Below are 25315 nucleotides of genomic sequence, written 5' to 3'. Positions count from 1 at the left end.
TTACACCAAACATATGGACACCAATCCAGGATGTCATCTTTGTAGAAGAACTTGAATTTCAGGAAATCTTAAAACATATGGTCATTCTTTCATTTTGTTGAGAACAGCAGTTTATTGCTGTGGTCTGCCTGTGACACTTAACATGTAAAAATAAACCAGAGTGTGTGCAATGCATCATAAACTCAGATCCCTGGCACCAAGGTAATGATCTGTTTAGGCCAGTGGTTAATCTAACAGTTCTGGAAAATATTCTTGCCAGTTAGGTCTGGTGCTATTGGAGAGAAATACAAAAAAGGAATTTTAGTGGTGTGTCAAGTCTTAAAAGTAATAGTAGCTGGAAATGTAGAAAAGGCATGCTCAAATACCCTGCATGATGCTTGCATCATTGGATAGCTTTTTGTGGGTATTCCCATTGGTTCATAGATATGAATATATTTCACTGGAGGTGGACAGAAATTCTAGATCCTCTCCAGGGGCTCAGGGTGTGAAAGTATGTAGTGGCTATAGTTGCAGGAAGCTCTACTGAACTGGTATTTCTGCAACCTATTTCTGCATTTGCTTAATAGTTTAGGACAAAATAAAAGAATTCCCTTCACAGTGGATGATTGATCATTTGTGAAGTACAGGGCTGACCATCTATCACCAATTTTCAAACTATGTTTTCTCTCCCACAAGGACTCCTTTTGCAGAGCTGTCACCATCTCCATCTTCACATAAACAAACCACACAGACTCTACCAAATCCCAAGGTCTGTAATGTCGATATAGGAATAAATTAGATACCTCCTTTGCTTAAACTATTTACAACAAACTTTATACACAACAGTTTAAACGTTAGAAGCTGCATAAATATCAGCCAACAACATTGGGAAGAAAATGAGAAAAGTATCTCCATTCTACCAATCTTTGGAGTTATGTGAGCATATAAAGCAGTTTGCTCCCAATGGGGGAGATCTGTTCATATTGTAATTCTCAGAGATTTGGCTACAGGGGTTCTTTATGTAGTGAGGTCACTCGTCCATTGGGAACATGCATAGCATATTCATTTATTAAAGCTGCTGTGTTCTTTAGCATCTCATGAAACGTGTCCATAGTCTTTCTGTAAGCGTCTCGTTGCAATACAAAGCGTCGGAAAAGGTTTAGAGGTTCTGCCTTTTGGAACTCTATGGGGATACCAAGTTCCTCTGGCAGGTGCCTGTTCCCAACGAAAAAGTGGTAAAGCCTCTTTTCCTGCAAGCTTTTCTCTAAAAATCTGAGCATGTCTTGCAGCCTGGCTCGCAGCTGTGTAGAAGCCCAGTCTGCACAAGGAAGCGTCTGTAGTAAATGTAGCATCACTGTTTTCAAGTGGTAGTTTGTAAGGCTGCTTGCACCTGTTAGACTGCACTGCTTTCCATGAAGGAAGGACAGAATCTGGAGGGAGCTGAGGTGGCAGGAGTTGGCAGGCAGAGTTTTGGAAATAAACTGGATGTATCTCTTCTCATATACTGCAAACGTGAGAAGCCAGTGAATGCTGGAAGAGGGGCCCTCTGCCAGGCTATTGCATGGGAAATGGGAGATGAAATATACATCAGAATCAGCATATTGTACCACCGGGGTGAGGTTGAAAGTAATGGTCTTTCCAGATCGAAACTTGATTTTTAGAGCCCCAGGCGCATCCAGGAGATTGAAAGTGAGGTTGAACTCGTACTTGTGTGAAATTTTGTTCCATGCCTTAGTAAGCGCAAGCTGGAACCATGTCATAACCTGGTCAGAATCAAGGTATCGAGTGTCCTTGTAACAAAGGAGGTCCTCCATATGTTGGTTCTGCCTAGCTTGGTTCATTTTGCTGTGAAGAAGACACAGCAGGTCTTCCCCGAGTTTAGTCTTGTCGCAGATACATCCTGTTGAGTTCTCATCCGCCCGCAAGATCTTTATCATCCCATAACCCTGTTTGTCTGGGGAGACGGTTTCTTCCGAACACCAGCTTTCTAACTGGAAACAATATGGCTCCGGAGGAGTAAAAGGGACAATGAAGTCACAAGCTAAGGGCTTGTGAGCTCTCCAGTTCTCATACATGCTCCCCACTCCTATGGATTCTTCCACTTCCATGTCTGCATCTCGGTTACACACACTTCTCAGGGCTTCCAGCAAGTCATCTGCAAAACCTTCCACAAGCTCTCGGTTTCTGGCGATATCATCCGTCACAACCTGGAGGCATTTTTCATAGAAGTTGGCCAATGTGGCATTGTCTGGCAGGACGACTCCCTTGAGCGCTTTCCCAAGGACACTAATTTCATCCTCCTCATTGGCATAATTCTGCCAAGTCCCTTCCTTGTAGTCCTGCCGCCAGAACTCAATCAGAAGGAAAACCACCATGGACAAAGCAGTCCAGAAATTCCAAGAGAGGGGATTATGACTGTATTGCTCCTCTGTCTCTGCAGCCTTCACTGAAGGCTCTGTTAAGGTCTCCTGCATGGCAATCTCCTGCTCCAGTTTAAGCTGCTCCAGCCTCAGGTTCTCCTCCCGCTCTTTCATCTTCTGGATGACTTCCTGTGTGTTTTCAAGAACAGTGACATTTTCCTTTGGAAAGAGGAGCGGATGGTTGACAATAGCTGTGATAACCACCAGGCACACCCGGAAGATTCCTGCTGGCATGGCAAAAACTTTCCTGTGAGGAAGAGGTAGAGGAAACAGTCAGTTGTGTTTAGATCTGCACATGCACACAAGGAAATCAGATGAATTCTCGGCTTAGTGGATAAAAACAAACAAACAGGAACACAAGAAATATCTGCGAACTTTCAGATACAGGGTTGTATTCAATGTGGTGATATTGCTAAGATTCCGTCTGTGCAAATATTTCTTCCCTGCCCGCCCCCTAACTCTGTGCTGGGGTTTCCTCCAACCCTCTGGAGCAGATTTGGGGATGGTGGTGGTGGTGGGGAATCTCAATTGATGTGGCACTAATCCTTATTTATGTCACAATATTTATTTACTGCTTGATTGTAATAAAATCTCAAAGCACAAAACATTACTTGAATACTTCCCATAGAAAGTAGTTATATTTTCCTAAGAAGATATTGTTAAGGGCCAGTATACAGCAAGGCTGTGTTTTCAGGAGTATGTGGCAAAGAGAGAAATGAAATTGATTTCTTATTAGTGAAGGGTGGGTGTGTAACACATCTAATTACTTTATTATGAACACTTGTTTTGCCTGAATAATCTGTGTTCCCTTATGCACATGGCCTGTGGATCATGCCTCTAGAGCAGGCACCCCCAAACTCGGCCCTCCAGATATTTTTGGGACTACAATTCCCATCACCCCTGACCACTGGTCCTGTTAGCTAGGGATCATGGGAGTTGTAGTCCCAAAACATCTGGAGGGCTGAGTTTGGGGATGCCTGCTCTAGAGTGCTGTGGTCCATAGGATGCTCTGTTCCTTGGTCAGACACTATCAGAAGCTGTCCCTGCAGCCAACATCATGGCGCCATAGTGATTCCTGGGATGCCATAAAAGCCCTCGCTACTGCCGTTGCAGGCTTCTATTTGAGAAAGAGTTCTGTTCATGGTGTAGCACATATCACGTCATCACTGTATGGCAATAGCACGGAGCTCATGGTGTGTGGGAGAGGGGATCTAAAGACCCAGCTCCATGGCAGGTATAGAAATTAGTCATGTGATGGAAGGAGTCACAGGTAAGTGGTGGCTGCCACATGCAGCCCACCCCAAATATACATCCTGCATAATGTGAACAGTGAGAGGAAGCAGATAATAATTCTGAATCCAAAAGGACTCCATTTAATATTTCCACAGTGCTGATGTGCACCCATCCTGTTCCCACAGTTGCCAGTAACCTATAATTATTCCCCTCTAGCCTGTAAATGAATGTGATTCAAAGATTTGCCCCTCTGCAGTAACCGAGCACACCAGCTTAACTAATAAGAACAATCCATGCCATGTCTACTCAGTAAGTCCTCCTGAATTCAATGTGGCCTACAGGTAAATGGGGTTAGGATCACAGCCTTTATCTTTTAGATGAAGTCTCTTTTGTTTTGCAAATTGATTTCCCATCTTGTTGTTGTTGTTGTTTAGTCATGTCCGACTCTTCGTGACCCCATGGACCAGAGCACGCCAGGCACTCCTGTCTTCCACTGCCTCCCGCAGTTTCCCATCTAGGTGTCCTTATATGTTTAGCAGCCTGTGCACATCCCAAAGAAAGTGAGACAAGGGTTTTGCACTTAAGGGAGACAGGTGCAAAAAAATAATGAAGAATGTAGATGTAGATGCAAACACAGATAAAAACATGAGGAAAAATGTAACAAGAAAGGAGAGAGGATCAGGAAAGATTGTTGTTGCACTGTTGACATCACTGCAGGAACCCTTCTTCGCATACCCTTCTAAAGCGGTGTTTCTCAGCCTTGGGGCCCCAAATGTTGTTGGACTACAACTCCCATCATCCATGACCACTGGTCCTGCTAGCTATGGATGATGGGAGTTGTAGTCCAAAAACAGCTGGGGACCCAAGGTTGAGAAAGGCCTAAACCAGTCTTCCCCAACCTGGTGCCTATCCTACCTTATAAAGCAATCAATATACAAGGAACTTTTTGCTACTTTAGCAATAAAGATCAGAATTCCCACAACAGAGCACATCACAATCATGAGGAAAGAGAACATGGATGCTGTCCAGAGATTTTTAAGAGGATGGGTGTGAGAAGCCAGGTAAGGAGCCCCTCTGTCCAGTGACACATTTTCATCACTAGGTAGCATCAACTGGCTTGGTTTCACTGCGGGGCTAAGGCATAGCCACCCCTTTGTAATTCTAAGATTGGATCTTTCACTACCTTACCAGCTGCCACCTTGCCCTCAATCCTGGCAGTTAGTTACCATAGCAACCAGATTGGGTATGGCCGTAAAGCAAGGCCTTTCTTTATTTACAAGTGAACCACATACATATGACAGAGGAGTAAAAACCTTCCCAACTATAGGCAACCGTTGAAGCACCACATTCAATTTTGTCAGTTGAAAACATATCAATCTCATTGACAACATCATCAACAACACTTCATTAATCGGGGCTTTTATAAAATTTAAACCGTTTGTCCATCTATTTAACATGGGAGTTGACCCTACTGCGGTTGAGTATGAATTAGATTGGTGGTAGTGGGGTGGTTAAAAAGTATTACTGGAAGATGGATCAATAGTTTATTGCTGTTTCTCCCCAAGATGCTGGAGTCCGTATAGGTGATGCAGTGTAATGCACTCCAGATTAAAAATAGGGTAGAGTGACCTTTTCAAAAGCAGAACGATCCATCTACTCTTACACAGCACAAGAGAATACATGAGATAAATGCTGCCCTTCCTATCTGTCTTGTCTACAGGCTGAGAAGAACAGTACTAGCTCAATCCCCATTGTAGCAACAATACAAGTGTTATCGGACAGACGGAAGGACAATAGATTACAACCATTTGAACACATAGGATCTTGACTTCTTTGTCAAAACTCACAATTAGCCAAACTGGATGTGCAAAGTAAGGGCAGGCGTATGAGTCCCTTGGCTCAACCTCATCTTAGCAAACATTTTAGAGTTGCTCCAGTCTTGCTGAGTAGATAAGGACAGCGAACCATCTATCTTCTTGTTTCTTTGCTTTCAATGATAGTATTAAAAAGAACACCCCTAGATCCATCACCAGAGCACAGAGATATCAGCACAAATCCTGCAACTGATTTGAGAAGAGCAAAGTGAAATGGTATTATTTCTTCCTGTCTCACCCTTTCCTAGGTGACATCCTCACATCCTTGTTACAAGTGCAGCACAATTAATTTTTATCAGGTTGGATCTGCAGCAGCAGACGTTCACATGGCCGTCATTTGCACATTATTAGAAAATTGTCATTTTCTCCAGCACACCACTCTCCAAAGGGAAAGCTAAACCTCATCAAACACAGATGCTTTAAAAGCAAGAACACAACCACAAAAACCACACAAAAATCTGCCAGATTTTTTAATTAAGTGCTGCTGGTGGACAACACCCTGCACAGTGTGGAATTTAATCCACCACCCTTGATTGGTGATAGCCCTGGAGGGGGTAGATAAACCTGTTTCTGCAGTCCCTGACAGAGAAAAACCAGATTTACTAGCTACAAGACTGAATTCTGTTTGGTGAATCAAACTGCAAAGATCTAGTCACTAGCGTATGACTTGATGCCTATTGAAAAAGAAGTATTCAGGCCTCTGCCTCGAGGATCTTGCAGCTTTTGATAATGATGGGGAAGAGTGATGAGAGTGCAGGAAGGGTAATGAGAAATTGATCCAATGCAATTGCAGGTGTTTTAGACTTCATTATGGTGGTAGTGGGAATGAATTAAGGGGCCATGCTAAACTTTTCATGGAAGAGGTGGGCTTTGAGGAGAGATCTGAAGGAAGGGCACCATGCAGATGGTCTGAGAGGAGGTTGCCAAAAAGGTGGCTTGAAAAAGTAGGCAACTTTGGAGTGGCTCAAAGTCGGGTAGTGGCCCAGGGTTTTTATATGCCCCAACGCCAAGCATTTAGGAACACTGGAAACACAAGGCGCTTCCTTCAGTTTCAAGAGAACGCTGTGCAAGTTCTATTACGTACAATGAAATTTCATGAAAGTACAACTTAAAGCCACTCCAGAAGAAGATACTGGGAGCACACTGAATCATTTGCCCAACCACATGCACAGTACAGCTATCTGAAAGGAAACATATGGAGATCTGCACAGATCCTCTTAATGTATCCCCAATTATTATTACAGTATAATTATAAGATTATTGTATAATCTTAGAAGGAGCATGACTGTGACTGTCATGAAGGGACCCTGAACATCTGGATTTGCCGCTACACTACGGGTGGAAGAGTTGGAAGGAGTGACAATCAGTGGGAAAGGGCTTATTGAGAGACAAGGGCAGAAAGATCAGGTGGGGGAAGCTGGCACAAGATCATGAAAATGAGGACAAACAGTTTGTGTGAATTCCAAGAGGGGCTTAGAAACCAGCATAGGGGTGTTGCAAGGGGTATACGGTGTGAGAAGCAAAGGGTTATTGAGCACATAGAACCAGGTCTGCTCCAATATATTTTGTTGCCTGAAGCCAGAAAAAAAAATCCTCCTCTGCTAAGACAAACACTTTAGAATGAGGGTAGCCAACCTGGTGCCCTCCAGTTGTTTTGGACTTCATCTCTAATCAGCCTCCAGTCAGCATAGCTAACGTCCATGGATGATGGGCGTTGTAGTCCAAAACATCTGGAGGACTTTGGGTTAGCTACCTCCCCTTTCAAGTCTTGATGCACCATTCAAACACCAAATACCTTCCTTCATATATTTCCTCACTATACCCTGCTGCATAGCAGAAGCAGCCCTGCAAAGAACATATTTCCTACAAGGAACAGCCAAGAGTATTAGGGCTGCTTTGTTTAGAAGAGGCAATGGGGGAGGACCATGAATGGTCTAAAAAAAGTGTTATCTTAAACTCTTAGGTAATACTTCAATTAGAAGGCATCCATATAAAATTAAATATATCCTATTTAACTAAAAAAAAAAAGAGAGAGGAGGAAATACTTATTTTCCAAACCCAAATCCCACCGAGGTTGTTTAAAAATAAGCTACAAGGTGCCTTCATCCGTTTGCAAGAGATCTTCAGGAAGTGCCACAGAGTTCCTTTTTTGGCTCTGTATTTTTAGAGAACAGCTTGTATGTTTTGAGATTCAAATATAGCATGGCGGGTTGCCAGCGACGGGGCTTTGGTCTTGAAACACTAACTAAAGGCGCCTCTGACATGGAAGTGAGCAGGGAAGACGCTTGACAGCAACAAGATAACAGGCGGGCGCTCATTAGGGGCATGCCCCAGTCCCTTACCTGATCAAATGGGCATGGCTTCTTCTACAGTCAACTGGAGGCCACAGTTCATAAACAAAAGGGTGATTTAAAATTGCTTCAGCAGGGCATAATACAGAGACAGAAGGGGGAGGGGGAAACCAACAAGCAGATTTTATATGAAGTATGTGTGCATGACATCTATTTCTATGTATAAATGCTACATGGAAAACAAGCAACACCACCAACATGCTCCTTTCAAAGCAAGGGTGTGCAATCTAACAAGTTTTCTGGGAACCGGTGGGAAGAGATGCCACAAGCCAAGATCATAGCAAGACCTGCATGCCTTGAAGGTTTTTCCTTAAGAGACCTGACATTTTGGTGAGAAGCAAGCTATGTTGGTTGATCTTAGTGCTCCAGCAGCATTCACCTTGGGGCTGAAAGGTGTGGCCGCGCTTCTTGCGTATGAGAGATTAGATGCATAACAACCATAATCCCGGCCCTGACAAACACACAAAGCTTTTATTAATATTTATACATGCTTTCCCACCCTACCTGTGCACACCAGTTGGTTAGCAACATCAGATGGAACAAGGGCGTCACCAACACCACTTTGCATGTCTACTTCAATGGGTAGTGTAGAGGGAAGAAAGAAAAAAGAGCAGAGCAGCTCTGACATAAACCCTTCAGGGGGTGTTTACCTGGCTTCTGTTACCAAGTGATTAAGCTGCTTCGCTTTCATTGTGTTGCCAATTATGAAAGAGGAAAATGGCTTCTGGACTTGTTTGAGCCCATAAAGATAGAAGCCAAGGTTCCCCAACTTCCCATCTCCCATATTTTCATTACCCCCACAAAGTTAGTAAAAAAAATATTAAAATGTATTTTTATTAAAGATTTCTTGGTTTACAAAAGTATGTGGAATGTCTCTTTTTTCAAATTACATTTTCTACAGATCAGTTTCATTTGTTGAGACATTAGTGTTACATTAGGAAGAAAAGGTGGAAAGAGGTGGAGGGGTGTGTGTGGCTAACCGGATCCAAAACAACCACCCACCCCACCACAACCAATCACAAATGAACAACCACACCCCAGGCCAACGCCCAACCTCTCTCAACACCAAAGCAACACAAGCGAATAGCAAAGAGAACCTGCAGAAGCGACGCTGACACAAAACCCCTCACGTACATTAAGTAAAATAGAAACATCGCCACCCGACCTCACCTACAAAGTTAGTGATGAACTCAATAGAGGCAACTCACTTTGGGAGGGGCAAGATTTGCAGGAAACTCAAACATAGGGATAAGCTCCTCGAAAGAGGTTCTGAACACTCTTCTGTTTAGCACCAAAAATGCTATTTCCTTCTGTGACATTTCAATGCAGCAGATTCTTGTAGGAATGTGGCTCTGGTTGGGATGCTAAACAGGGTGAACATTTATTTAATTTTTATTTTATTTATGAGAAACTGCAGACACTTCTGATCTGTGGACACTTTGGAGGTGAGGAGAAGGAGAAGGCTCTTGCATGAAGCGTTAAATTATGGTTTAGCGTTACAAAGCATGTTCTCACTGAAAGAGAGCACGGCTTGCGGATGGGGCTAACAGAACACCCCATAGTTGCCAGGCAGGATAGATTCAAGAGCCTTGAATCAGATTGGAGGTTGGAGTTGCTGGGGTAAATATGATGTTGCCAATTTAGGTGTGGGACCTGAGGCTATTTAAGTAAGGTCCACTGCTCTTTCCTTTCTCTTTCGCTGTGGACACCGGATCACATGGAGCACTGGGACTGTCTGGAGGACAGTGATTCAATCTTCTCATTGTCTGGTTACATTTATTTATTTCCCCCTTCTTTTAATCCTCTTTAGTCCCTTAAATAATTTAATTCCCCCCTTTTCCTGTTCGATTTCCCACCCCACCCCTTACCCTGCCCTGTGGGAAGATTCTCCCTGTATCTGTGGCTTGCCTTTCCCAATAGGGAGAGGGCCCCTGGTAGGGGCTTTCTTTCGCAAAAAGGTTTCCCCCATTTCTCCTGTTGTAAATTGTGAGGCTAGTCAGGGCTGTTCCCAGCTTAGCTGGAATCATTTTCGTTTATAGCACCCCCGAAGATTGGCTTTATTTGAGTGTGTGCAGCGCTGTTGGCCAAATATTAATCTAGCCTTGAGCGGGAGCACTATTTTGAGTTCTTTTAATATTGCTATGAGACTAAGATTCTCAAGAGCAGAGGCAGGGAGGCCTATTTGGCCTGCACATAACTTCCAAGCCTTGTCTGCTACAGGTAGCAGTTAACTGTTAAGTCTCTGACCTCTCTTAAGAATGTATCTTCTTGCAGGCTCAGTTGCTGCTAATGTATATCTGAGGCAGACAGGGCGACAGAGGCTCTCTGTGCCTCCAATGACTATGAGCACTCTGTATATGCTCTTGAACTATGCTGTTTCTGAACAAGTTTATTTTTGTTAAGTTTGTTTTGCCCTGATAGTGGCGACTGCCATTTTAGAGACGAGCCATTGTGGCTTAGTGGCTAAAGTGTAGGACTAGGACCTGGGAGACAGGGTTCATATCCCCCTCTTAGCCATTGTTATCACAAAACAAAACAAACTGCTCCTTTTGGGCTATTCTGTAGTTCGGCCCGTTTGTGGTAAAAGAACTTTGGGTTTCTTGAAGGGGTGCTTCCCTCTAAAAGGGCAAGCAGGGGTACCTGGACAGGCTGTGGGCTACCTCAACTCTGCTATTTCACTGGAGACATTTATACCTGGCCTAGCAGGTGATCCTAGGGCTTTGCCCTAGAATTCGATGGCCTGGAAGCGTTTCCGGCCTGAATAGTGTGGTCCATGAAGCATTGGTTTCACTGGTTCCTTACATGGTTTAGTTTTTGCAGATTATGACAGGGTTTTGCAGATGCTTCCAGAGCTTGCCTCTCCTGCAGGGGATGACTTGTGGACGCCCCAGGTGCCTTCCATAAGGAAGCATCTTTGGAGGCTGCAATCCAGGAGGAGGGCAAAGAGGAGCAGGGATGATAATTCAGACATCACCTTGGACCTCTACAGGGGTCAGGGTGCGGCTGTCCTGCGTCTTTAGGGATCATCCTGGATAGCTCAGCTGGTCAGTGCATAGTGCCGGTAATGCCTAGGTTGCAGGATTGGTCCCTATATGGGACAGCTCCATGCTCCCCCATTGCTCTACCTGGACACTTAGGTCCAGTGTTGAGGGACTTTTGGTGGTTCCCTCACTGCGAGGGACACTTCTGATCTGTGGACACTTTGGAGGTGAGGAGAAGGAGAAGGCTCTTGCATGAAGCGTTAAATTATGGTTTAGCGTTACAAATGAATCAGGCCAATCTGTCTTGACAAACTGTAGCTCACACACATTTTAAAACCTCGTTAAAGGAATGGCTATACAAGGAGAGTAAAACTTCATAGATAGGCAGTTGTTTCAATTACACCTGCTGTCTCTTCAAAGCTCTTGCTATAATAATGGATCATCTATGAATTCTAGTGATACCCGCTATCATGAGACAGCTTATGTGATATGATGAAAGTTTTAAAAGATTAGGAAACTCCACCTTAGAAAGATGATCAGCAAGGAAGATTGTTACACATAAGAGAGTAAAGTGTGCAGAGGTTACAGCAAAGCAATTTATATTTTTGTGGTCTCTAAGCATGCCTGCAACAATGGCATTCACCCTTGGTGGTGTTCAAATGCTGAGTTTAAAATTATTCAGCTAATGCCGTATGGTCTAATACAAGGTTTTACTTTAAAATCAAAGCAAAATGCCTGTGCGTACTACCAAAGGTTAACTATTTAGCTGATTCTGCCTTGATGAGGGATTTGTGATAAGATTTTATCCCTGTATTAACTGATAACAGGGCGGGGGTGAAATGGGGAGGTCGTTTCATCACGGAAGCATAAACGCTTGTGCTGAGAGAACAATCTCCTTAGAACGATATTGAATTCCACCCACATCTTTTTAAAAGCAGCAAATATTGCCTCAGCATTTCCTTGTACTCTCCTTTGTGTTTCTAACATATCCTGATTCTTAGTTTCTCTGGCCATGTTTTCTAGGGACTCAGCTATAGAGTGGCAAATAAAACGTTTTAGGTGTGTTGTAAAGTGCAATATACAAATGTGACACTAGATGGAGATAGTGAGCTATGGCAAATTCAATATATTTTCCAAAACGTTTTTTAAAAAAGCATTTTCACAGCGTTTTTGGTATTCCACCAAGATTGTATGCTATCTAGGATTGCCACTGCCACAGCATACATAGTGTTCCTTTGTCTTTAACAGCAGGCACTATGCAGAAATAAAGAAAAGGAAGCTTTTCGTATCACATTGTCTCTATGGCCAGGAACATCTTTGCCAATTTCATATCTGATGTCAGCAACGGTGCCAGCGGGATTTTCAAAAATTAATTTCTACGGAGTATCTGATCTCAGAAGAGTCCACCACAGGAAGGTCCATCCTGGTTGCTTAGGAGAAAGGAAAAGCAAAATATGGAGATTCCAAAGAGTAGAAAAGAAGACAGAAGCAGGAAAACTGCACTCAAGAGGAGTGGATAGCAACACCAGGGGTTCCTATCACCTGCTGTCTAAACAACTAATCAATCACAATACTGCCTTTATTTATTGGTTAAAAACACTAAAAGGCAGGAATAGCTAGACTGGCTCATCTCACAGAAATTTCTTAGAAGGAGAGCTGCACATTTGACTTCAAAAGGAGTCTGGGGATCCTGTTGATTATGGGCCCAGTGCATCAGTACTTTCTCTACCAGCCTTTTGGGTATCAGACTAGACCTGGGGATGAAGCAGAAGAAAAATGTGAATTGCCCATTTCTGCCTCCCACTATGAACACTCTTTCTGATGGGTCCTGTGCTACTTATGCCAAAAATGGCAATAATGAGGTGATTGCCCTTCCCCATCAATGTGGCTTTTTAAGCTACCAATTAGGAATAGGTACACAGCAGATCGGACATCTCCAGATAGCTTTGTGGAGATTCAAAAGAAAACTTTCGTTTTGCCAAAATGCTGCCACTGATCACAAATACTAGGAACATCCAGCTTTTGCCAGAGCAGTCAGTCACATAGCCAGCCAGCACTGGCCACTCTTTCCAGCATACATGCTGATATCTTTTGGAAAGGACCTCCCTTTCAATTATTACGGGTAAATAATTTTCATGGAAATCCTGACGTTTTTCCTGTGTGATGTTCAAAGTGGCTCCTCCTTTACCAGAGCACAAATGGAGACAGGGTCAAGTATTTGTTCTTTCAGAAAACAATAGGAGTGACATATTGTTTAACAGCCTAAGAACATTTCCTGTACAAAGCAAACAGAAGCAGTGTAGTATTCCTGAAGCAAGGATGATCCACTTTTTCTCCTGAAAAAAATAGTTGAACAAAATTGCACAACCAAAGTTATTCTCGACCAGTTTTATCTGAAACCTAGCATCTTGTTCTAAATTGTCTTTAAAAGTATGCTGTACTGAAGAAGATCTTAGCACCCAGCCAAATCTAATTCAGCACTTCTCGGTCGTGAGGTTTTACAAGGCACAACTACATGCGTCAAAAATGACATTCTGCTTTTTTCATTTATTGCTTGAGGACTGTGCTACAATATTATGAAAGTTGCTCTGGTTTCAACGAGAAGCTTAAAAGCAGCATCAGCAGCAGTTCATTTGATCACATTGCCTCATGACAATTGCTTTTAGGGACTCCCTAAAATAACAATGCCTATGAAAAGGGGCCATACGCAATAACAATCCTAGTCAATACAAGCACTACACATAGTTTTTGACATTTCTTCCTTCCATTGGCCAGATGTGTTCCTATCAGCAAGGGAACAATATGTAAGACCCAGGACCAGCAGATCCCACAAGATTCTCATACAGCAATTTTTTTGGTAGTATTTCAATAGGACTAAAAATCCCTATATATCCAACAGGAACACTGGGCTGGGTAGCTTCTGCACACAAAAAATGTACTGGGTTATTATCGTAAAATTATTGCCAGACTTTAAGTGTTTTTTCTCTTGGTCAATAAGGCAAATACTTTTATTCAAATCAGCTGCTTCTGGAACCAATCCAGTTGCTCTACTGAAATACTTGCCCAGTTACCTATTTGTCACATTTTTTGAAGGCAGAGAGGCAGTCCTATCCCATTCGTTTTATGGACTGAAACAAAGATAGGGCTGAATGGGTACCCCTGTATACCTGGATGTCCTGTTTCCAGCAGTAACTATGGTTTCCTTTATACAACCACTTGCCATTCTCCTTTCTCCTACCAGCATTTATATCTATCATCTATCTATATCTATATCTATATCTATATCTATATCTATCTATCTATCATCTATCTATCATTCATCTATCTATCATCTCCCAACTTTCTTTCTTTCATCATGGAACTCAAGGCTGGACAGGTGGGTTTCCAGGGCAGTCCACCATCTAGGAATTGACCAGCCAGATCCAGACCTAATTTGCTTCAGCAAAGTAGCTGCATCATGTGCCCTCGGATCATGCCTTGGAACAGGAAGTTGTCAAAACAAAAGGAGGAAGTGGAGAAAACTTGGCAGAAAGCGGTGAGAATTCATGGTGACAAAATGCACTCCTGGACCAAAAGCTTCCCCACTTGGACACTTGCCAATTACTAAGAAAGGAACAAGAATTAGATCTAGGTATAAAAGTAAACAAGAGCTCAAATGTTTCCTCATCCCTCAGACAACTTAAGAGAAGTCTTGTTTGTACCACTAAGGATATGCAGTCATTTACAGGCTGCGTGGTCAGAACATGGGCATTTACAGCAGCTTACAACATCTATCTCAAATCACAGATAAAAAGGGCTGAACATTCAGGCATCTCTGTTCAATAGCAGCTCCAAAGCCAACAACATAACTGCTACAGACAGGGTTGCCATACGTCCAAACATACCCAGAATACTGTGGTCGAAGGCACCCCCAAAAAAACCTTGTGTGTCCAGATTTTCACTTTTTGAAACAAGGTAACCCTAAAATGATCCCTTTCAATTTCTCAGACGATGAAAAAGATTTAACGCCAGGAATTCAATGGTTGATTAGGAATGTTAAGGAAAATCCCATGATGTAAAGATACTCAACAGCCCAGCTCACCTTGGAATTTTCCTTAACAGGAAAATCTAGTACGAAAAGGGCATTACAATTAATTCAAGACTTTGGTCGGGTGGCGGGTTTCAAATTAAACAAGCAAAAAACTAAGGTATTGGAGAAAAATTTGACAGTTTCAGAGTCAGAAAGGTTTCAGAAGGAGACAGAGTTAAACGTGGTTTAAAAAGTAAAATATCTAGGGGTGAACATAACAGTAAAAAATCTGAGTTTATTTAAGGATAACTATGAAAAGTGCTGGTCAGAAATTAAGAGAGATTTAGAAAGTTGGTCAAGATTGAAACTTTCCTTGATGGGTCAAATTGTTGCTATAAAAATGAATGTATTGCCAAGAATGCTGTTTCTATTTCAGACTTTACAGATTGTGGATAAAATGGAGTGTTTCAGGAAGTGGCAAAGAGACATTTCTAAATTTGTTTGGCAGGGCAAAAAGCCCAGAATTAAGTTTAAAATATTAACTGATGCTAAAGAAAGAGGGGGGTTTGCCCTGCCAGACTTAAGGTTGTATTATGAATCAGCAGCTTTCTGCTGGCTGAAAGATTGGCTGCTCCTTGAAAACACTGATGTGTTAGATTTGGAAGGATTTAACAATGCTTTTGGATGGCATGCATATCTGTGGTATGACAAGGTTAAGATTCACAAGAATTTCAAGAATCATATTGTAAGGAAAGCAGTGTTTAATGTCTGGACAAAATATAAAGACTTATTAGAAAATAAGACCCCAAGGTGGTTATCACCTATAGAAGCTAAAGCTGTGAAAAGACCCAATATGGAGGTCAAATGGCCGAAATACTGGGAGATATTAGAAAGAGATGGAGACAATTGGAGATTGCAGAGTTTGGAGAAACTAAAAGATAAAGTGCGAGATTGGCTACATTACGCTCAGATTAAAGAGGCTTTTAAATTGGATAAAAAGTTAGGATTCCAGGTGGAAAAATCGAAACTGGAAACAGAACTGTTAGAACCTAAGACTAAGGTACTTTCAAGAATGTATAACTTGTTGCTGAGGTGGAATACACAGGATGAAACGGTTAAATCAGCTATGATAAAATGGGCACAGGACATTGGGTATAATATCATGTTTGCTGACTGGGAAAAGTTATGGACCACCGGTATGAAGTTTACGGCATGTAATGCCTTGAAAGAAAACATTATGAAAATGATATATAGGTGGTACATGACCCCAGTCAAGCTAGCAAAAATATATCACCTGTCAGATAATAAGTGTTGGAAATGTAAGGAAACTGAAGGAACGTTCTTTCACCTCTGGTGGACTTGCCCCAGGGTTAAGGCCTTCTGGGAAATGATATATAACGAGCTGAAAAAGGTATTTAAGTATACCTTCCCTAAGAAACCAGAGGCCTTCCTTTTGGGCATTGTTGGCCAGAGGGTGTTAAAGAATGATCGAACATTTTTCATGTATGCGACAACAGCAGCAAGGATACTTGTCGCTAAATATTGGAAAACTCAAGATTTGCCCACGCTGGAAGAATGGCAGATGCAACTGATGGACTACATGGAGCTAGCAGAAATGACTGGCAGAATCCGAGACCTGGGAGAGGAAGCAGTGGAAGAGGACTGGAAGAAATTCAAGGACTACCTACAAAAACACTGTAAATTATATGAGTGCTAAGAAGGATGAGGGATTTGAAAATAACAGGGCACCATAAAAATTGGGTGAAAAGACTGTGAAAATGAGTGAATTTTGTGAGAAAAATAAATTTTGAATAAATATGATGGTAAGATTAGATATTTAAGACCTAGATAAAAATATTCAAAGTTAGGGACAAAACATCAGAAAAGTGTACAATAAGAATGGAAATAAGGTGATAAATTGCTGGTTAAAGTTTTATAAATTGGGAAAGTAGGAGCGAGAGACGTGAGGAAGTCCAAAAAATGAAGAAAAGTTGGTTAATGTACGATGCTAAATTTTATGTTTGTTTTTCTTTTTCCGTTTCTTTTTTGCTATGCTGTCTTCTCTATTGCTATAAAAAGAACTCTTAATAAAAATTTCTTTAAAAAAAAAAAAAGGAATTTTCCTTAACAGGAATAAACCATGCCCATAAGAAACTCTAAAGCTATAAAGTGTAATATTGTTTAAAGTGTGAAAAGACTAGCAGGCTGCATGACCATACCTTAATAACCTCGTTTTCAACCATTTACAGCTGATTTGCTCAATTGTGTTGCTTCTAGTTTTATTTTACTTGGTCACTGGACAGTGTCAGAAGACACTGCTTTAAGCCTTTTAAAAGGTACTCCTTCTCTAGTTCGTTTGATTTATAAAAGAATAAACTAAAGCTATAGATTTTGAAGGTGAGGAAAGTTACACCAGCAATGAGACAGAATGTTTAGAAATGCATCAGAATGTCACCAGATTTCCCTTTTTATGTCAAAACCCTTGAAGGGACCCAAAGCATACTCCAGACACTGACCTCTACAATTTAAATTGTCAAGGGTCTTGCCATAAATGAAAGACAGACGCCTACAAGTGACTGCAATGATGGGGAAGAGTTTGGGAAATAGTTCACGTGAAATCAACAGTTCACATCTGATGGACATTTGCTTTTCCTTTCCTGTTTGTAAGAGATGAAGAAAGTGAAAGCCCCTTAGGAACAATGAATTTGCCAGTAGTAAAGATGCTAAAATAAAACATGTACAGTGGTACCTCTGGTTAAGTACTTAATTCGTTCCAGAGGTCCGTTCTTAACCTGAAACTGTTCTTAACCTGATGCACCACTTTAGCTAATGGGGCCTCCTACTGCTGCCGCGCCGCTGGAGCACGATTTCTGTTCTCATCCTGAAGCAAAGTTCTTAACCTGAAGCACTATTTCTGGGTTAGCAGAGTCTGTATCCTGAAGTGTATGTAACCTGAAGCGTATGTAACCCAAGGTACCACTGTACTGTTAACACCACATGCAGTTTCCAGAAGGAGAGCTGAGTTTCTGCATCACATACATTTAAACAGAAGCAGAGAATAAAGAGTACAAGAACAGACAGGTGTGGTGACTCACCAAAGCATTTCACCCACTTTCATCGCAAAGTGAAGAATGCCAATATAACTTTCTTGCTTTCTTTCTATAAAGATTTATATACCGCTGCATCATGAAAATATATCACAGCAGTCCACAATAAAAAAACATAAAACCAAACAATTCCCTAATAAAAAGTTTAAAAGAAGTAAGAAATTATGGGAGCTGCAGTGCAACAACTGAAGAGGCATTGTGCAGAGGTGCACCTTGGATGCTCCGATATTACCAGAAACTTTAGATCTTATAATTTAAATTTAGTTAAATATCACTCACCCTCTTCCTTCTAGAAGCAGCAGAAAATATTAGAAGGGCCATGCCATGTGTCTCCATGGCAGATCCACCAAATACAAGGCAATTGGCCAACACATTACTCATCTGGGACACGTCTGTGGTGAGCAAAAATGGTTGCTTGGTTTGTAACCAGGAGGCAACAAAGAATTGCTTTGTAGAATAGCCAAATGGAAGTCTTCTTCTCCCATTAGAAGGCTAATTTGCAGCACCAGGGAAATGATGCATCATGACTCTAAGGCCTCACAGTGACACAGAGACTCTCGCCGTGTCTATACCTTCTGTTTAGAAATGATAATACTGTTCCAGATGTCAAAAAGCAGAGTTGGGCAGTTTTGCCAGATGTCAAAAAGCAGATTTGGGCAGTTTTCCAGTTAAGAGCAGGGTGGATAAAAATCAATGACTTTTTAATTAAAAATAAATAAATCAGATTTTTAAAAATTAAATTGGATTTTTTTTATTTAAATTGGATTTTTAAAATAAAATGCTTTTGAAGGAAAAATCTTTTTAAATATAGTTTTCTATTTAAGTTGCATTACAGTCCAAAGGCTATTCCTCAGGAAATAAGGATTTGTTTTAAGTTTTTCATGTGTGCTAAAACAGTCTAATTTTTTTAAAAACAACAACCGTTTAACCACATCAGTTTACAAACATGGATACATATGCTTTGATCTGATTGTTTTAGTTAAATAAATTGTTTAAATTGTTATTAAGGAAATGATTATTTTTCTCCTTCCAAAAAAGTACAGCAGAAAAGTTGTCCAAATATAAACAGTTAACTTATTAAACCTCACAATAATTTCATAATTATCTGTCTATGTATTTCTAATAGTATAAACAAATCAATAATTTTTTATATAACTGTACGACTACTCTGACTTTTAGAAGACATCTGAAGGCAGCCCTCTTTAGGGAAGCTTTTTAATGTTTAATAGACTATTGTATTTTAATATTCTGTTGGAAGCTGCCCAGAGTGGCTGGGGAAACCCAGCCAGATGGGTGGGATATAATTAATAAATTATTATTATTATCATTATTCAAAAGAAGAAGAAGAAGAGTTTGGATTTGATATCCCGCCATTCACTCCCTTTAAGGAGTCTCAGAGCGGCTAACATTCTCCTTTCCCTTCCTCCCCCACAACAAACACTCTGTGAGGTGAGTGGGGCTGAGAGATTTCAAAGAAGTGTGACTAGCCCAAGGTAACCCAGCAGCTGCATGTGGAGGAGCGGAGACACAAACCCGGTTCCCCAGATTATGAGACTACCGCTCTTAACCACTACACCACACTGGCTCTCAGAAAATGAAACCTTCATCTGGTTGCAAATATTAAGATTATACCAGCAAGAATGAGTCTTACTGTAAAAAAATGATTTAAATAAAGTCTTACTGACTTGTGATTTAAACCAAGTCTTACCGACTAGTGATTAAATTGTGATTTATATCAATTTGATTTAAATCAAATCCACCCTGGTTAAGAGTCTGAATCAAAGACCAGGAGCAGGGGGAGAACCCATCTGTAAGGATATGACTATGGGTGGAATTCAACATAACACTAAGGAGATCATGGCATATCTCCCTGCTCCCTCTCTACCCCAAGTGCTCTTCTGGAGATACTGGCAACCATCCTGATTTGGGGTGTGGGTGGAGTAAGGGAGGAAAGTCCCATTGCGCTAGCAGGGCACTTTATATTGGCTTCTGCTAGCGCAACTTACTTGAATTCAACGCCACACTTTAAAGGCAGGATTGGATAACCTTTCTGGCTCCATGAGCCAGATGCTTATCAGGATTGGTCTTGGGGTCAAATCTGACAGGTGGGTATGGGCATCAACCTGCCAATCACATCTCACATGACTGAAGAAGAAGAGTCTGGATTTGATATCCCGCTTTATCACTACCCTAAGGAGTCTCAAAGCGGCTAACACTCTCCTTTCCCTTCTTCCCCCACAACAAGCACTCTGTAAGGTGAGTGGGGCTAAGAGACTTCAGAGAAGTGTGACTAGTTCAAGGTCACCCAGCAGCTGCATGTGGAGGAGCGGAGACGTGAACCCGGTTCCCCAGATTACAAGACTACCACTCTTAATCACTACACCACACTGGCTCTCAGGTGGTTCATCCCATCCACTTGTCAAAATCCCTTGTGGGGCTCCCAAGTGCCAGGCACTGCTGAGCCCAGCTTAAGCTCCCAAATATTCCTTTAAAATCCTGCCCTTATCTGCCCCGTATCTGACATAACATAAAGTGTGAGGAGGATGAATGGGCCAAGTTTAGCCTGTGAGCTGGAGGCTCCGCACCCCTCCTTTAAGGGCAATTCCCATATCAAATTTAGAGGTCAACCCCGAGCAAGAGGCAGAGCTAGAAGCCAGAGGAAGTAGCCAAAGGAAAGAAGCCCTGTTGTACACAGTTATTTAATAAAACTTCTTGCTTGGTACATTTGAGCTCCTCTTCACTGAACAGAGACCATCCAGGAAGCTGAACTGCAACCTTTCACTGATTAATGGGTTGCATTATTTAATAGGTTGCATTATTTGATGAAGGAGTGTTCCCAATTAATTGGGCGAAACATTTAAAAAATCTCCCCGTGTTGCTTCTTTGTAGTACAACGCTTGGTAATAATTGCAGTGGGCAGGAAGGAGGCTTTCCCCTTTTACTCCCACACAGTATCAGATACCCACTTCTAAAATGCTGCCTCCTGTGATACATGCATACCTCATTTAAAAACAAAGAAAGCACTCCTTTTCCTCAATACTATCGTTTTAGTCACGTGCTAACTTGTGCAGATTTAATACATTTAATCAACAAATTCAATCAATGAAGATGTCTTTGATCAGGTGAAAGCCCTAGCAAGAAGTAATCTTACCCCTTTCATGAGGGTAGACATCTTGACAGCCAAACACTTCACATGATTAGAGCATCTGGCAGGCCTAAGGGTATTTTTGCCATCCAGATGCCCTCCAGCTGTTTTGAAGTACAGTTCCTGCCAGCCACAACCAATACATGCAGTAGGTTGCAGGAATGAACAAAGCTATGTAATCATGTTCAAACCAGGTTTGCCTGCAACCATTTTCTGCCTTTTGCATGAGCTGTTACCTGTCCTACTACTGAAGATGGAAAAGTTTTGGTTGTTTGTCCTGACAAGGTGCAGATTCTGCCAACTGTGTCTATTAAATGGTTTGGGGAGACTGGTCCAAATACCACTGTTTCTGCAGAATCTGAACTTTAGGTTGCTGATCTTTATCCTCAGGAAGATAGTGATTCTCAATGAAGAAAAGATTTTGCTGAAAGTTGTTAGGAGGCCCCTATTCACCTTACAGAGCTACAATTCTCTTTAACAGTCAATCCTGTTTCCTAGGGAACTCTGGACATTGTAGCTCTTTGAGGAGAATTGGTGTTTCCTAACAAATCTCAGCACCCATAACACACTACAGTTCCCAGAATTCCAGGGGGCATGGGGCAGCCATGACTATTTAAAGTGGTATACTGTAATACAGTGGTACCTCAGGTTATGAACTTAATTTGTTCCAGAGGTTCGTTCTTAACCCGAAACTGTTCTTAACCTGAGGTGCGCTTTCGCTAATGGGACCTCCCGCTACCGCTGTGCCACTGCCGCACAATTTCCGTTCTCATCCTGGGGCAATGTTCACAACCTGAGGTAACTACTTCTGGGTTAGCGGAGTTTGTAACCTGAAGGGTTTGTAACCTGAGGTACCACTGTATTGCTTTTAATGTATATTGCAGAAGGGGCCTAGATGAGCCATCACTAAATGTATGCAAATGTTTACATAAACTTGCAAAACAGCAGCAATCCACAACTCAAAATATTTTCTCCAAAACTGTCCATAGTGCTGAAGAAGTTGGTTCAAACTGCACTAGACTACTGCCAATTGGACTGCAACATGTGCCTCAGAAAGGTGTCACACGGTTGACAGAAGTAGACATGGTTAAAGGTAAAGGTACCCCTGCCCGTACGGGCCAGTCTTGACAGACTCTGGGGTTGTGAGCCCATCTCACTTAAGAGGCCGGGGGCCAGCGCTGTCCGGAGACACTTCTGGGTCACGTGGCCAGCGTGACGAAGCTGCTCTGGCGAGCCAGCACCAGCGCAGCACACGGAAACGCCGTTTACCTTCCGGCTATAAAGCGGTAACTATTTATCTACTTGCAGTAACTATTTATCTACTTGCACTTAGGGGTACTTTTGAACTGCTAGGTGGGCAGGAGCTGGGACCGAAGACGGGAGCGCACCCCGCCGCAGGGATTTGAACCGCCGACCATACGATCGGCAAGTCCTAGGCACTGAGGTTTTTACCCACAGCGCCACCCGCATGGTTAACATGCATATTATTCAAAGTTTACACCAGTTCCACTAAGTTAATGTTGTGCAAGGTTCCAAATATGTGGTTCTTTTCCTCATGTATCTGTTTTGTTTGTTGCACATTGCTCCATTCTTTCCCATTTGCCTCACATCCTGCACATTTAGCACATTCTCTGCTAAAAAAATGTGGGCCAGGGCTTTTGCTTATACAGCTGAGCTGGCACCTACTGCTTCTGGCAGCACGTGGGCCAGGCATCCTCAATCACAGCTGCATCCCTGCCCATGCCACACCCTAATTGTGCCAGCTCCCAACCTAGAACTGGAATGTCTACCTTTCAGGAGCACTCCGCTATTAAAAACCTAAATGGAAACTATGCAGCTGGGCATAAATTTTGTGACACAGTTACAGGCAAACATTTTGTTGCACGTATATAATAGAGCCACAGGCACACACCGCATCTTTTCTCAGAGTTGTGTCAGGTATATTTTTCAGTTCAGCAGTGAGTGGGTCAAGCCAAATATGCAAAATATAGTGTCATATTTCATTGAGCCCCTTCTTTGGTTACCCTAGTGGCTGGTTTCCTCTAATTTCTGCTGCTAATGTTTCTATCAGGTGCTTCCACCAATAATCATAATGCTTTTGCAAGCACTGCTGGCCAGTGGAAGAACTATGCTGAAAATTTTATTTAAACCATCAGCATCCTTCCCCCCCCCCCACCAGTGGCCAAGCAGATAATTTTGGGAAGCCCACAAGAACGGCCTAAACGCAACAGCACTCTCGCATTGTTGCTCCCTGGCCACTGGCATTGCATGGTATGCTGCCTCTGATCGCAGAGGCAACCCGTGACTAGTAGCTATTGAGACTTCATACTCCAGTCCCCTTCTAGTCAGAAGTAGCAATGTATTATCCAAAGCAGTAGAATTAAATGAGTCTGGTAGTCCATCCCTATGCATATTTACTCAGAAACAAGTGCTACTGAGCCCAGTGCTGCTCACTTCCAAATAAGTGTATGCAGGATTGCTGCCCAAGTCCTCCCCAGGGAGGCTTACCTGCTGCTTTTTAAAGCCTTTTTCAGCACCAGGTGAAAACCATTCAATTCTCATAGGCTCTGTTACATCTGCACACTCTTAATCCTCCAAATTGTAGATCTACTGTGCTCTCTTAGTAACACAGTGCATCTTATTATACTTTTTTTTCTTGATGCCACTGACATGTTTATGCTACTTGTTATTGTTTTATTGATTGTAATTGCATTGTAATGGTTTATTGTCATAAGTCAACCAGAGGCCAGTTCTATTGGGCAGCATATAAATACTGTAAATAAATTAGTTCCAAGCATTAGGTCCTTAGAGTACCTACCTGATGAGAAACTAGATTGGATATGAACAGTCCATACTGCAGGTTTGATGGACAGAACAAAGTCAGTGTTATTTAACTAACACATCCTTTATTCTTTGTCCCGCGTTATCTGAAGAATGTTGTATCATTTACTATCTGATGGCAGCCCTTACTTTCTGAATAAGCAAATCAAAGGCTGCATGACCGGGAAGCCAAGAAACTTAACAAGTCAATGACATGTTCAAGGCCTTGATCCTAAGCACACCCATGGGTGTAGCTGCCCCCCTCAATAAAACTCCATAAAAATCCATAGCAAACCAGGGGGGGACCTTTTGTTAGGGGGGACAGAATCGCAAACAAAAATCCTGGCTACGTCCATGAGCACATCTCTTTAATATTAAGTGAAGCAGAAGTCGGTAGGGCTTACTTTTAAGCAAATGCATTTAGTACAACCCAGGCGTGTGTGCAAAAAAAAGAAGAAAGGATGCGCAGCAAGCTACAAAAACGAAGTTATTTTCGTGGGGGAAGTGCAGGGTTTGGGACAGAGACTATGTCTTTAAATGGTGCTTTTTCTCCCCTGCCCTGCTTGATGCGCCTCTTCCGCTCTCATTTCTCAAGAAACTAAGAAAGATGTTGTTGCCCTGTTCACTACAAGCCCAACTTCCTCTTGTTAAGGCCACATCGCGCATACCTCTCGCAGACCCTCGGAGAAGCAGCTCTGCCTTGCTCGCCCTTCCTCACGAGGAGGCGACCTCCGGGGGCTGCGCGCAGCAGAAGGGGAGGGCGGAAGCGGGCAAAGCGAGGGGGCAAGACTCGCATCCCCCGGTCGGCGAAGATGGAGGTGCCTCCTCTACAAGCAACACGGGCTCAAACCTGGAACCGCGTTTTCAGACACAAAGACACACAACACACGCGCGCGCACACACCAAAGTAATATATTGCATGGCCACCTTTTGGTGGCAGAATGTGCTAAACTTCATACTTACAGCGTCCTGCAAACTTCTTATACGACCCTAAACGGTTAACACGGATCTCTTTGCCCGCGTCCTTTCCTACGCCGGACTTTTTCACGCGGCTTTCATACCGGATAAGTTTAGGCGGACAAAGGGCTCAGTCGGAGCTCCTTCCCGTTTCTCTCGGCATCCTCCACGCTCGTTCCTACGAAGCTGGCGTTACTACGACGATCACTTTCTAACTTACTCATTTCCTGGCGGCCGCTGTTTTTCGTTCTGACAACCCCCGCCCCCCCCCCTTCCCACGCGCACAAGTTTTGGTCGAGTCCCGGGACGCCCTTAAGGTGGAAAGCAAGAGAAGACTTTAAAAAAAATAAAATCAGCGCTCTCAGCCTTTGGCGATCACAGCAGAAACTCGCGGAGGGGTGAAGAAATCGCGGACGCCCTTAAATTCTGCTTGTTGTGC

General features: G+C 42.5%; 1 protein-coding gene across 1 annotated transcript; it reads right to left on the bottom strand.

The window, feature by feature from the left end:
• Positions 1-734: 734 nt before the first annotated feature.
• On the bottom strand, positions 735-25315 carry ITPRIP (inositol 1,4,5-trisphosphate receptor interacting protein). Its single transcript, XM_083741609.1, has 2 exons — positions 24883-25315; positions 735-2646 (listed from the first exon to the last, which is right to left on the bottom strand). The coding sequence occupies exon 2, from the start codon at positions 2631-2633 to the stop codon at positions 984-986; it is 1650 nt and encodes a 549-aa protein (XP_083597735.1). The 5' UTR covers positions 2634-2646; positions 24883-25315; the 3' UTR covers positions 735-983.

This window comes from Podarcis gaigeae (assembly GCF_964106915.1).
Source record: "Podarcis gaigeae genome assembly, chromosome: 5".
NCBI classification, from domain to species: Eukaryota; Metazoa; Chordata; class Lepidosauria; order Squamata; family Lacertidae; genus Podarcis; species Podarcis gaigeae.
This window is presented reverse-complemented; position numbering and strand designations above follow the sequence as displayed.